This window comes from Gopherus flavomarginatus, chromosome 3 (assembly GCF_025201925.1).
Source record: "Gopherus flavomarginatus isolate rGopFla2 chromosome 3, rGopFla2.mat.asm, whole genome shotgun sequence".
Taxonomy (NCBI): Eukaryota; Metazoa; Chordata; order Testudines; family Testudinidae; genus Gopherus; species Gopherus flavomarginatus.
Genome location: NC_066619.1, coordinates 82,664,804 through 82,678,874, shown reverse-complemented (window position 1 = coordinate 82,678,874; position 14,071 = coordinate 82,664,804). Strand labels below are relative to the sequence as shown.

Genomic DNA, 14,071 nt, shown 5'->3' with positions numbered 1-14,071 from the left:
TTATTTACCATGGTGACTTCAGCGAGCGTGGTGATTAGCAGAGGCGGCTCCAGGCCCCAGCACCCCAAGCGCATGCTTGGGGCAGCATGCCGCAGGGGGCGCTCTGCCGGTCATCAGGAGGGCGGCAGGCAGGCCGCCTTTGGCGGCCTGCCTGTGGAGGGTCTGCTGGTCCCATGGCTTCAGTGGAGCCGCGGGACCAGCGGACACTCCACAGGCACGCCTGCGGAGGTCCACCGGAGCAGCGGGACCAGCAACCGGCAGATCGCCCCCCGCGGCATGCCGCCGTGCTTGGGACGGCGAAATGTTTAGAGCCGCCCCGAGCCTGCCTGCCATGCTTGGGGCGGCAAAATCCCTAGAGCCGCCCCCGGTAATTAGTGTTGTTAAATACTTGGATAGATAGGCCCTATTCCATCTTTCAGGAGCACATAAATCCTCTGCAGTATCTCCCAGTCACAGGTTTCTCCAGGGTTGTTGAGATGTGGATGTCAACATTGGTTAGTTTTTATTTTTATTTTTAACTCTAATTTGCTACTCTACATTAAATATTTAATTTACTTTTCTTTTTACAGGGAATTCTTATGCATAGAAATGACCCAAAGGACACTGCTTCTGTCGTGCTCACTGAGGATGAAAGTGAATAGAAATGCTTCTCCAGAGTAAGTGACATGCAACTAAAATTCCAGGAGTACTTTACCTGTCAGACATGTGGAATAAGTTGTAATTGTTGTACTTTTGGCCAGGGCTGCGCTTTATAGCGTACATTGGGAGTGAAATTCCCTCCTGTGCAGAAGGCTAGTACAACCTCCATGCAATACTTAAATCCCACTTAATCAGTCAAAATAGGGTTTAAATGGGATTTAATAGCACACAGGCCTTTTGCTGGACCCTCTGAATCGGAGTAAATTTAACCCTTATTGTCCAACTGAACTTGGATAGTTGACATGGGTTGAAGTGTTATTCATCAGCTTGGAAGGAAAACTGATTAATAGAGAGAGACTGTTAGAAGAACTGAGTAAATTCTGCTGTGACTATCTACTGCTGGAAGAGTACAAATGCCTCACTGAGCACATCTGGAAAGTACTTCCAGCTGTAAGTCAGATCAATGTGGTCTCCGGAATGGCAGTGCTGGGCAAAGCAACAATGCATTTCAAGATCATTGTACCTGTGCACACATACCAGTGCAATCTTAAAAAAACCTTCTCCCTATTTTTCTAATCAAATGGCACATTGATCTGTATTATTTATTTGAATTATAGGGAAGTGCTTAAATAAAATGCAGTAACCAAATATATGTTACTTCATTTTTAATTCATCCAGAGAAGGAAATATGACGCATTTACACTACGTGTAAACATAATGACTTCCAAGTTGCAGACTGCATGTACATTTAATAGTCAAGTATTACAGCCACTGAAGAAACGAAAGCTGTAGCTAAAGTTGCAGGTAAACTTAGATGATAATCCCTGATTTCACTCATTATATCTAGAAAATATTCTCATTTGCCTCTGAAACTTTGCATCCTTGGTGCCAGCCCAAAGGTAATTTTTTTTGTGCATCCCTGACTGCCTATGGGTAGCAGCTCCAACCACTTCCATGTCAGACACATTCCTCCTACAGCCAGTTTGCAAAGCGGTCTTCAGGAGACAATCTGTAGCTGTCTTTCTCTCCCCTCAGCTGTAGGATTCTCCTCATCAGGTCCAGGGCTTTTAGAGCCCCTTTATGCTGCTCCGTCCCATGGACTTGTATTATAGACGCAGGGGTGGGGAGGATGACATAAGCCCTATTTAAAATTTAAAAAAGGGAAACAAACCCAGGAGTATTTCAGATGCACAAAATAGAAAAAACAGAAATAAAGAAAGAGGTTTAACTTTTTTATTGAAAATGTAAAAATCATGTGAATCATGTACAATATTTTCTCATAAGGAAAATTTCAGCTGTTTTAAAATGTTTCACAGGATTGTAAAACTTTTCTTTGTATAAAGACTTTCATAAAACAAAGATGAAACTAAAGCAGTATCACAAAGCTATCTTCTATGTCATCAACAAAGAACTGGAAAATATTTAACAGATTACGCATACAAATGGCAAGAACAAGGACTCTTCCATTTGTAGAACTGCAAAGAGGACAGACAAAGGCATAAAGAGGCATGGGTCTTTTACTGAAAACATTTAAAATCAAGTGACATGTTAAAACAGTACAGACATGGTTTCATAGGATGGTACAAATTCTAGAACTTGTGTTTCTCTAAACTACCTCAAACAGTGCAACAGTGAGTGATTCAGTGTAAATCTCTACAGTGTTTCATTGATTCAATACTTGTGTTCAAGTATGTGTTCATGAGCACGATCAAAAATTTTGATTTTTTTTGTTCATCATAGGTTATATGTTACAGTAGATTCTCTCCTACAGTATGTCTCTAACCCAAAGAGAAACTGATTTCACAATACATTCTGTAATAACCTGTTCAACAATGTTAGCTTAGGCACCTCAACATCTGTTGCAAAATAAACAAGGTCATTCTGACTCTGAATGCCAAAAAATTAAAATAAAAAAAATTGGCTTTATTTCCAAATACAGCAAAAACTATCCAGCTAAATTAAAATAAATTCAAGATAACATGAGGGATTTTTTTTGGCAACAGAGAGATGATCCTACCGAACATAAACATTTAAAATACTATTTTTTTAAAAATTCTGATATATGTATCCAAAATTGTTCATATAAAAATTATGAAAACCTCAGAGAATAAAACACAAAAGCCATCTAACCAAAACAAGCATGTCTGGCAGGTAAAAATAAATTAATTTGATTAAATTATATGTAATCTGATAATATTTGGTCTGAAAAAGCGTGTGTGTGTGTGTGTGTGTGTGTATAAATAATGAGATTGCAAAGAGCTGAGAGCCAGCCAGCCTGACAGAGGTCAACTCTTTTGTTGCATTTTTTGCGCATAAAAGTCCCTGCATGTCTCACAGCAGCGTTGATACCACCTCATGTCCTGACAGAGGTTCTTCTCTCGTATCACTCTGCAGTATACAGGCCACTGGTCTCCCAGGCACTTGAATGTTAAAGCAGCTGTGAAACAACAAACAAAAAACACAACTATATATCTATACACTCAAATAGTTCATTTGATACTTAAAGCAGAGTATAATGTTCATTCATTCTATTATTACCTATTACTAAATTTATTAGTAAACCATTAGGTAGTAGAGATGTTCTTAAGGGTGTCTAAAGACTTCTGACACAACCGACCTCCCTGCTAGTGACTCCATTGGGTCAGGAACCAGGCGGTGGACTGGGTGAGAGCAGAAGCAGGAGTAACTGATAAGAAAGTGGCCAGCAGGCATGGAAAGAGGGCACTCAGGCACTTCTGAGGGAGGCACAGAGAGAAAAGAAGCTGGGAGGGCACTCGGGTTCTGTCGTGGGAAGGAATGGGTGGGGTGAAGCTTGTTTATTTTTCAACAGAGGAAAAAATCCTATCCTAGTGACATGCTGCCAGTATTTTAATAATTAGAATTTTTGAGGGCCAGCTGCGTAGACCCAACAGTCTCCTTGTCACAAATGCCATACACTTACAAGACAGCACAATTTCAAGATAATACTTGCAAAAGTATAAATAAAGCAAATACCTTTTATCTAGAAAAATGGACATTGCAATACATTAGTAATGATTATCCACAGAGAAAGAGATATATTTCAGGAATAAGATGGTATACTTGGACAGATACGATCATATCACATCTTAATTACTGCAATCTCCTCCTCTCCGGCTTGGACAACTGCAACCTTATCCCCTCAAGTCCATTCAAAATGATGTTGCTAAGATTATTTTCCTACTCATCGCTCTGATAATACCACCCTCTTTGAATCCCCCCTTCCCTAATGTATCAAACACAAGCTTCTCTTCTTTACCTTTAAGGCCCTTCATGGCTTAGCCTCACCCTACCTAGCTCTTCCATTAAAACATTATGGTGCTGACTAGTGCCTTCACTCTGCCAATGCTCCCACCATTCAAAATCATTCTACCTCAAAAATCTTTGCACTTACTCCTTCACAACCGCTTATGCACACCTCATTAGTATCTAAAAAGCCACTAACTTATTCTCCTTAAAAATCCTTCCTTAAGACTCATCACTCCGTGATGCGTACACAACTCTGTCAGCTGATAATGGTCAGGCAGGTGGTGAGCTCTGACTACTGCTTACCATACAAACCATGCTCAAAGCACTATTGCCTCATCCACCCTTCCTCCTCTCCTATTTGTTCTGTCCACCTGTTCCATCTAGCATTTCGTAACCAAAACTGTAAGCTCTCTGGGGCAGGATCTGAACTTTTATTTCACATCTGTACAGTGCCTAACATAATGAGACCCTGATCCCTCACTGGCCACTTACTGAGCTGAACCTCAAGGTCAGGATCACTTTGCAGGCCCTCCCACCCCTCAGAGTTCTAGAGTCCAGGCTACAGCCTGAGCCCAGAAATCTACACAGCAATGAAACAGCCCCACAGCCAGAGGCCTGTGAGCCCAAGCTGGCAGGCATGGGCCAGTTGTGGGTTTTTCTTTGTTGTATAGACATACCCACAGAGCTCTTGCTCTACCCCTGTCTGCTCCACCTTTCTGGCTGGAGCTCTGGCCCTGGCTTCATTCTGTTAGCCACACCATGCAGCTTCCTGCTGCTGTTTATGAGGAATTCCCTGATCCAACCTAGGTGTGCCTTTTTAGTAACAAGAGTTGGCTAGCCTCAGCCTTCCAGCCCTTAAGGGGCAAGCCACCCTGTTACAGAGCCTCCAAGCACTATTAAAATACAAATATATAATAGTATCAGAGGGGTAGCCATGTTAGTCTGGATCTGTAAAAGCAGCAAAGAATCCTGTGGCACCTTATAGACTAAAAGACGTTTAGGAGCATGAGCTTTCGTGGTGAATACCCACTTCGTTGGATGCATCCGACGAAGCTCATGCTCCTAAGCATCTGTTAGTCTATAAGGTGCCACAGGATTCTTTGCTGCTTTTACAAATATATAATCATAGAATCATAGACTATTAGGGTTGGAAGGGACCTCAGGAGGTCATCTAGTCCAACCCCCTGCTCCAAGCAGGACCAATCCCCAGATTTTTACCCCCGTTCCCTTAATGGCCCCCTCAGGGATTGAACTCACAACCCTGGGTTTAGTAGGCCAATGCTCAAACCCCTGAGCTATCCCTCCCCCCTATATATTTATAATTAAATGTGCAAATAACATTAGAATAGAAAAACAATTAGCGGGGCATTACAGATGGACCTAGTCCAAAGAAACACTAAATTAGGTATTCCTTGAAGTGACAAGGTTAGGCTCAAATTAGATAAGATCTGTGTAGCTCTCCTTCCATTGCATGGGGGGGAGAGGGGAAGGAGAACAGAAACCAGAACAGATGTCAAAAGCTATATGTGAAGAAGCATGGGTAACAATATGACTGGAAGCCACTTGACTGGAATGGGTAACAATATGACTGGAAGCCCAAATGGCAGCTCTACTCAAGGCAAGCATTGTCTCTATGCATCTGGTGGAATGGACCCTAACTCCTAGTGGATAAGGTTGACTTTGAGATTACAGTGCTACATCTTCTGATCTACTCAGACAACTCAGCCTTATGGTCCTCACTACCTCACTTTGGTCCTTCAAATAAAATAAAATAAATTTCAAATCAACCTAAAATTTCTATGTTGCATATTTATATAAAGTAGAACTTCGTGGCCTGTCTCACATCTAAGGCAGGGAGATGTCTCTGTCTCACTGGATGGAAAAAGTGTTCTGACGTTGGTGGAGGTCAGTTGGGCAATTGTGCACAAAGACACATAAAACATGAAGAACAACTTTGTCCTTATGAAATACTATATAAGGAGGTCTGTAAGCCTCAGCTGTCATCTCAGTGATCCAGCAAGACGAGACAATGGCCACTTACACAAAATGCTATAAGGGTTCCAACTTCAAAGGGGAATATCCTTCATTAGCTCAAAGGGAGGATTACAGACAGTTTATGACATCAGATTTGCTTTCCATGCAGGAATAATCTATTGACAGGAGGGTTTATCCTAAAAAGGGCTCTGAAAAAATCATCGGGAAAAGGTGTACTATAGCAGATCTTTGAATATATCCCAATCATGCTCAAGGCTCAGACTGACATTCTAAGGAGGTGACGGTAAGAACCTCATCAAAACTCCACTAAGGATTTTACTTGAAGGATAATTGGTAGGGTTAACAGATCTCTCTCTACACCAGTAGTGGAATTTCTTCCAGGCTCTCTAACGGGAAACAGAGTTTGAGAAACTTTTGGATTTTAAAATGGTCCCAGTAAATTTGTCTCTAACCCCTTTATGTGGAAGATTTAATCTCTGATGTTCTACACAATCATAGACAGATGTAGTGATCTGAGTGAAAGACTGGCAGAAGAAACCATTTGTACACACTCCTTAAACCAGGGCCTTCTTGGTCCTTTAAGGACCATGAGAATGTTGTTTAGAAAACTTTGCCAAACTAAACTTTATATATTTTCTCAACTCTAAAAATGTGTGGTGCAATTAACCAGAAAAATAACTGGTTTGAAATAAATTTCTAACACCAACATAAAGATATTTACATTTTGATGTTTAGTAACAATAATAAGATGGAATACCACATCACTTCCCCTTCATGGATACCAGTGTGCTTTACAAACATTTATGAATTAAGTTTCATGAAACCCTTGCAAACTATTTTTATCTGCAATTTACATATGGGGAAACTGAGCCACAGATATGTTAAAATGACATGCCTAAAGTGCCACATAATTCTACAGGAGATATAAGGATAGAATCTAGATTGCCTAAATCCCAGCCTTGTGCTTTTAATCACAGGACCATCATTTCCTTCATAAGGAAAGACAGAAAAAGATAACTTCTGCACTGTCATATGGCTTTTTTTCCAGCTTACCTAACCTGGGTGATGTGATTGTATTTACGTTAATTTTCTCGTTGCAGGGTTGAAGATGGCAGGGTCTGTATGCTGCGGGCTTTTCTGAGGAAAAACATTCATTGCCATGCCTTCCTGTGATCTTGTGCATACATTGGATTACTCGGGACTGCATTCCTTTGCCACAGGTAATGGAACACTACAAGAGATGGAAGAAAGGCATGTGTCAGAATTCTGTTTTTTCCTGTAAAAACTTGGAGTGAAATTCTGACCCACCTGAAGTCAATGGAAGTTTTGACCTCAGCGGGGCTAGGATTTCAGGCAGATTCATAGTTTCATAAATTAAAATTGATTTAAAACAAAAAAACTAGAAAATATGGTTGCATTTAATGCTTATGGCAGCAATTCCCAACCTATGGATTATATCTCTTCCCCTACCTCAAAAAATCTATAAAACCTTGCCAGGATTGGGCATTGGTTTCATCTACCTGTTACAATCAGGAACACACACATCTTGAAGCACCAGTGGTGAAAAAGCAAAGCAAAGGAAGCCTCTGAGCTCCAAGGCCTGCTCTCTCATCCTTATTTCTGAATTTCCCCTCAGGAGACAACAAAAAGAGAATGGGTGGAGCAATAGAATATGCTCACAGAAAGTGGAGAAGAGGAGGAGTGGACAATGAAGAGCCTGCCATATTCCCAACCCCACTGCTAAATTGTTCCCCTCACTGAGCAGAGTGGATGCTGATTCTTTTTAAATCTGTCTTCTGGTTTCTCTTCATGTTTTCTTCAAGGACTCATCAGCCTGAAATACTTCTTCTCAGCTCCTGCAAGGATTAAGGCACTCCAATAGATTTTTTCTTCCCTCCCACACCTAAGGGAAAGTGTGAAGAGGAACAGAGAAAAGGGGGGTGAAACAGAGAGAGGAGAGAAGGTTTTGTGAGAAGATGCTGAGGAAAAAGGGAGTGATTCAGAAGGGAAGGAGAGACCTAGAAGAGCAGTAACAAGAAAAAAAGAATGAAAAATGGAAATCAAACTCCACTAAAATACACAGAAAAAGGGAAGATAAACAGAATAAGTTGGGTCAGGGAGAAAGAATAGGCAAATAACAGGAGAGATGTGGCAACCATATATACGGCACAAACTCACAATCAGAGGAGGAAAAAGAGAGGAAATCAAGGACTTAAGAGCTCCATCCACACTAAATGTAGCATGCCTTTTCATGTGTATAATCCTGCAACAGGCCATGAGGAAGTTCTCATATCTATTGAGACAAATCTCCATGGATATAATATGGAATCTATAGAATTGGTGTCAACAGAACATGACCATGGCTGCAGTTATGTTCTCTTCAAGTGGCACCTGTCCCATATGAAGTCACTCCTTTTGTGCCAAGATATATAACAGTAAAGCAAACATCACTGGTGCTCTGCATAAAGGTAATTTCATGTTAGCAACTGACATTATACTGTAAAATTGTACACTCACTTGGTAAATTAGTTGTAGTTATAGACTTTAAGATCAGAAAGAACCACCAGATCTCTAGTTTGACCTCCTGTATATCACAGGCCACCAACCAATTAAGCGATAAACCTTTGGATCCTAATCAAGACTAGGCAATGTTTAAAAGTAGGACAAACACAACCACAGCAAAGAGAGCCTGAACAGTTGTTCTCTCTGGGATGCCCATCAGAACCGTGTAATACATTGGGTGTGATTAAAAGCAAGAATAGATGACTCCTAGCACAGATACGCAGCAGACAGATATTCTTCTGCACAGTTGAGTGTGATTATTATGGTCCCAAACCTGAACACATCCTTTAACAAAGTACTGCCCAGATCAAGTAAGAATCATGTGATATAGCACATACTTTTCATGCTGATAGACTGTGGAAATGTTAATTTGCCACCCCATGGATGTCCCTGGTTGATCATGCTCAACTGAGTTAGCCTGACATTATATTAGCCTGGACCACTTTCTACATTTGGGAAGAAAGAGATGTGCCAGTTGGTGGTGGAGTGGGTGGAATTTTGTCAAAACACTTACCTTAAATTCCATAGGAAGTGTGGAGAAAATATTTCCGGCTTTAGAATCAAGATTAGGCTCCATGGCAGCTATACAGTGATATAGGTGTAATCTTATCAAAATGACCTATTGCACGCAACTACATTACACCACAGAATCAAACTTGCACAAAGAACTGACAGTGCAGTCAGAACCCAAGCAGCCGTGCCATCTTACTGTTGCCAAGGTGAATGGTGTCAGAAAAAAATAGTACAGTAACAGTAGCTTTCTTTTTCCATAAAAATGATTGTGAAATAAAATCCTGGAAGGCAAAGTAGGGCAGTGCCTCACAGATGGACATGAAATCTAATCTGAACTTGTGAAATACATCGTTACTCCTTTGCTGACTTTATGTTCACAGAATCTCATGAGACCCATGTACATTAATTATCTAGTCACGTATGTGCCATTGTTTTAAGTGTAATTTCATAGCAAAATAATGACACAGCATTACCATTTGTTCCCCCTCTGCTAGATCTACATCCTGAAGAATATTTAATCCATTTTTTTCAGTTATATACTTTATTAAATGTTTTGCAACAGATAATCACTTGATATGTTTCTCTTGTGAATGGATGCCAGGGGCTCTGGTACTTTGTGTTCAACATGGCCTGTACAATACATGGCCTGTACAACATTTTTATTTAAATCTTAATTTCTTGAACAAGTTACTATATGTTTCAGATACCTTATTTAACATGCCCTAGGATCTATCAATGCTAGTCTGTGGAGCAGAAATCCAAACTTGGTGGCTTGAGCTCAACTGTACTGATAATGCACCTGACACTGCCATGCACTTCGTGCAGTCATGTATGGACAACGGTACTATTCTGATTTGGTACACTAGGTACAGGTGTAAATTACTTAAGATGCAAGGCATTGGAAAAAATTCAGACACAACAAATCTAGATATGACAAATATACAATTTATTGAGACATCATTCAAGTTAGCAACATAGCACAGTTCTCTATTTCTGCAGGCCTGTTTGCTATGGTAAAGAAGCTACAATAGTACTGTGAAAAATGAGGGAAATGTGTGGGTTTTGTGTTTTGTTTTATAAATAGCATTTGCAGCTATGTGATATTAACTTGCTTGTTTGAGTAGAGTTAAATCAAAGGAGGCTGTAAGGGGCAAGCCCACAGGAAACAACAAAAAATGGCAAAGATAAGATAATATAGAAAGTGCCAAGGGTCCTTAGGGGAAACAACAGGGAAGCTATTAACTAGGGAAATGTACCCCTAGGTGGCTTCAACTGAGCTAGAAAAAAATATTCTCCCAAGTCCAAACCTAGGATCAAAGAGGATAGTAAAAACTGAAAGATGCTGATCTAGAGAAGAGACAGGGTTGAGTGGGCTGTCAGCAGTGGGTGACGGTGAGTCTCTAACAGAGAATAACATAGAGAACATGCTGCAGCAGTGCAGGCAGTTTCCCACCCAAGAGATGACAGTAACTGTATGAATGGGACTTACCAAAGCTTGGAAGAAGAGATTAAGGGGAGATAGGAATATAGACCTTTATTTTGTTTACCCCTTGCTTTCCCTGCTATGTACCTGTGGATGAATAAATAATTTTTTGTTTTGAAGGAGCTATTTTTGAGTTACTTAATCAGCCACTGTCACAGGCTGCTAGAAGAAAAGGTCTTACAGGTGCTGTCACCATTGGTCCTGTCCTGAAAACATAGTTAGGAAGTAGGAGGCTGCCACCCAGAGATCCAATTCCAGAGTGGTTGAACCTCAGGTTTCCACTAGGGCTGTCAATTAATTGCAGTTAACTCACATGATTAACTCAAAAATATTAATCACGATTAAAAAAATTAATCACGATTAATTGCAGTTTTAATCGCACTGTTAAGCAATAGAGTATGAAATGAAATTTATTAAATATTTTGGATGTTTTTCTACATTTTCAAATATAATGATTTCAATTACAACACAGAATACAAAGTGTACTGTGCTCACTTTATATTATTTTATTACAAATATTTGTATTGTAAAAATGATAAACAAAAGAAATGGTATTTTTCAGTTCACCTCATACAATACCATAATGCAATCTCTTTATCATAAAAGTTCAATTTACAAATGTAGATTCTTTTTTTAACATAACTGCACTCAAAAACAAAACAATGTAAAACTTTAGAGCCTATAAGTCCACTTAGGCCCACTTCCGGTTCAGCTAATCACTGAGACAAACACATTTGTTTACATTTATGGGAGATAATGCTGCCGGATTCTTATTTACAATGTCACAGGAGTTCACACTTTTGTAACCTGCATTGCAAGGTATTTATGTGCCAGATATGCTAAATATTCGTATCCCCCTTCATGCTTCAGCCACCATGTAGAGGACACGCTTCCATACTGATGATGCACATTAAAAAAATGTGTTCATTAAATTTGTAACGGAACTCTTTGGGGAAGAATTGTATGTCTCCTGTTCTGTTTCATTCACATGCTGCCATATATTTCAAGTTATAGCAGTTTCAGATAGTGACCCTGTAATAACCTTAGTCCCAGATTTGGACCTTAGCGTCCAAAATATGGGGGTTAGCATGAAAACTTCCAAGCTTAGTTACCAGCTTGGACCTGGTACCTGCTGCCACCACCCAAAAAATTAGAGTGTTTTGGGGCACTCTGGTCCCCCTGAAAAACCTTCCCTGGGGACCCCAAGACCCAAATCCCTTGAGTCTCACAACAAAGGGAAATAATCCTTTTTCCCTTCCCCCCTCCAGGTGCTCCTGGAGAGATACACAGACACAAGCTCTGTGAATCCAAACAGAGTGAATCTCCCTCTCTGTTCCCAATCCTGGAAACAAAAAGTACTTTCCTATTCCCCCAGAGGGAATGCAACATCAGGCTAGCAATCCAACACACAGATCTCCCCGATTCCTTCCTCCCACCAATTCCCTGGTGAGTACAGACTCAATTTCCCTGAAGTAAAGAAAAACTCCAACAGGTCTTAAAAGAAAGCTTTATATAAAAAGAAAGAAAAATAAGTACAAATGTTCTCTCTGTATTGAGATAATACAACACAGGGTCAATTGCTTAAAAGAATATTGAATAAACAGCTTTATTCAAAAAGAATACAAATCAAAGCACTCCAGCACTTATATTCATGCAAATACCAAAGAAAAGAAAACCATAGAACTTACTATCTGATCTCTTTGTCCTTACACTTAGAAACAGAAGACTAGAAAGTAGAGCTACTTCTCCAAAGCTCAGAGAAGGCAGGCAGGCAGACAAAGACAAAAGACACTCAATTCCCTCCACCCAAAGTTGAAAAAATCCAGTTTCCTGATTGGTCCTCTGGTCAGGTGCTTCAGGTGAAAGAGACATTAACCCTTAGCTATCTGTTTATGACACGCCCCCCAAATTGCAGACAGTGGGGAAGCTCACTGGCGGCGATTTCCTTCTAGAACTTGAAAATAAACAGATTAATACAACACATACACCTTTACATATACTCCTAAGTACATAACTAACAGACTTCTACATTTTAAGAACACTTTTTAACTACTGAATTCTGGGAAACTCTCACGGGAGAGTGCATCAGCAACTTTATTAGAAGCTCCTGTGATGTGTTGAATTTCAAAATCAAAATCTTGGAGAGCTAAACTCCAACGAAGAAGTTTCTTGTTGTTCCCTTGGCAGTATGAAGCCACTTTAGTGCAGCATGGTCAGTTTGTAGTTGGAACCGCCGTCCCCAAACATATGGGCGTAGCTTTTCCAGGGCGTACACAATGGCATAGCATTCCTTTTCACTGACTGACCAGTGACTTTCCCTCTCAGACAGTTTCTTGCTGAGAAACACGACAGGATGGAAGTTGTGATCTGTTGCTTCCTGCATGAGCACTGCTCCTATACCACGCTCAGATGCATCCGTGGTTACTAGGAATGGCTTGTCAAAATCCGGGGCCCTGAGCACAGGGTCAGACATGAGCGTTGCCTTAAGTTGGGTAAAGGCCTTTTGACACTCATCAGTCCACTTAACTGCATTTGGCTGGGTCTTTTTGGTGAGGTCGGTCAGTGGGGCAGCGATTTGGCTGTAGTGTGGTACAAATCGCCTGTAGTATCCGGCCAAGCCTAAGAAGGATTGGACCTGCTTCTTTGACCTTGGGACAGGCCACTTTTGGATAGCATCCACCTTGGCCTGTAGGGGGTTTATGGTTCCTCGACCCACCTGGTGCCCCAGGTAAGTCACTCTGTTTTGGCCTATTTGACACTTTTTGGCCTTAACAGTTAGTCCTGCCTGCCTGATGCGCTCAAAGACCTTTTCCAGGTGTAGTAGGTGTTCGGGCCAGGAGTCTGAAAATATGGCCACATCATCGAGGTAGGCAACTGCAAATTCTCCCAGTCCAGCTAGTAGACCATCTACCAGCCTCTGGAAGGTGGCGGGTGCATTTCGAAGGCCGAAAGGAAGGACATTGAATTCATACACCCCCGCATGGGTGACGAATGCTGACCTCTCCTTGGCAGGTTCATCTAGCGGTACTTGCCAGTACCCCTTGGTTAAGTCTATTGTAGAGATGAACTGGGCACGTCCCAACTTTTCCAATAGCTCATCGGTGCGTGGCATTGGATAGTTGTCCGGACGAGTTACAGCATTTAGCTTACGGTAGTCCACGCAAAAGCGTATTTCCCCATCTGGTTTGGGTACCAGAACCACTGGAGATGCCCATGCACTGGTAGATGAGCGGATTATACCCATCTGTAGCATGTTCTGGATCTCCCGTTCTATAGCAGCTTGGGCATGAGGAGAGACTCGGTAGGGTGGGGTTCTGATTGGGTGAGCATTACCTGTATCAATGGAGTGGTATGCCCGTTCAGTCCGTCCTGGGGTGGCTGAGAACAATGGGGCGAAGCTAGTGCACAGCTCCTTGATTTGTTGCCGCTGCAGACGTTCCAGGGTGGTTGAGAGGTTGACCTCTTCCACGCCACCGTCTTTTTTCCCGTCGTAGTAGACACCGTCAGGCCACTCAGCATCCTCTCCCTGGACTGTAACTGACAAACCTGTAAGTCTCTGGAATAGAAAGGCTTGAGAGAATTAACATGGTACACTTTAGGCTTTAGTGAGGA

The 14,071-nt window shown here is 41.3% G+C and overlaps 1 protein-coding gene across 3 annotated transcripts in view; it reads right to left on the bottom strand.

Moving 5' to 3' along the window:
* Positions 1-1,939: 1,939 nt before the first annotated feature.
* ADAMTS19 (ADAM metallopeptidase with thrombospondin type 1 motif 19) overlaps positions 1,940-14,071 on the bottom strand; it is a 352,203-nt gene continuing 340,071 nt past the window's right edge. For all 3 annotated transcript variants that reach the window (XM_050945615.1, XM_050945613.1, XM_050945614.1), the window contains exons 22-23: positions 6,955-7,132; positions 1,940-3,076 (exon numbers count right to left, since the gene is read on the bottom strand). In XM_050945615.1, coding sequence (XP_050801572.1) covers positions 2,925-3,076; positions 6,955-7,132 — 330 coding nt within the window. In that variant the 3' untranslated portion in view covers positions 1,940-2,924. The remainder of the gene's footprint in view (positions 3,077-6,954; positions 7,133-14,071) is intronic.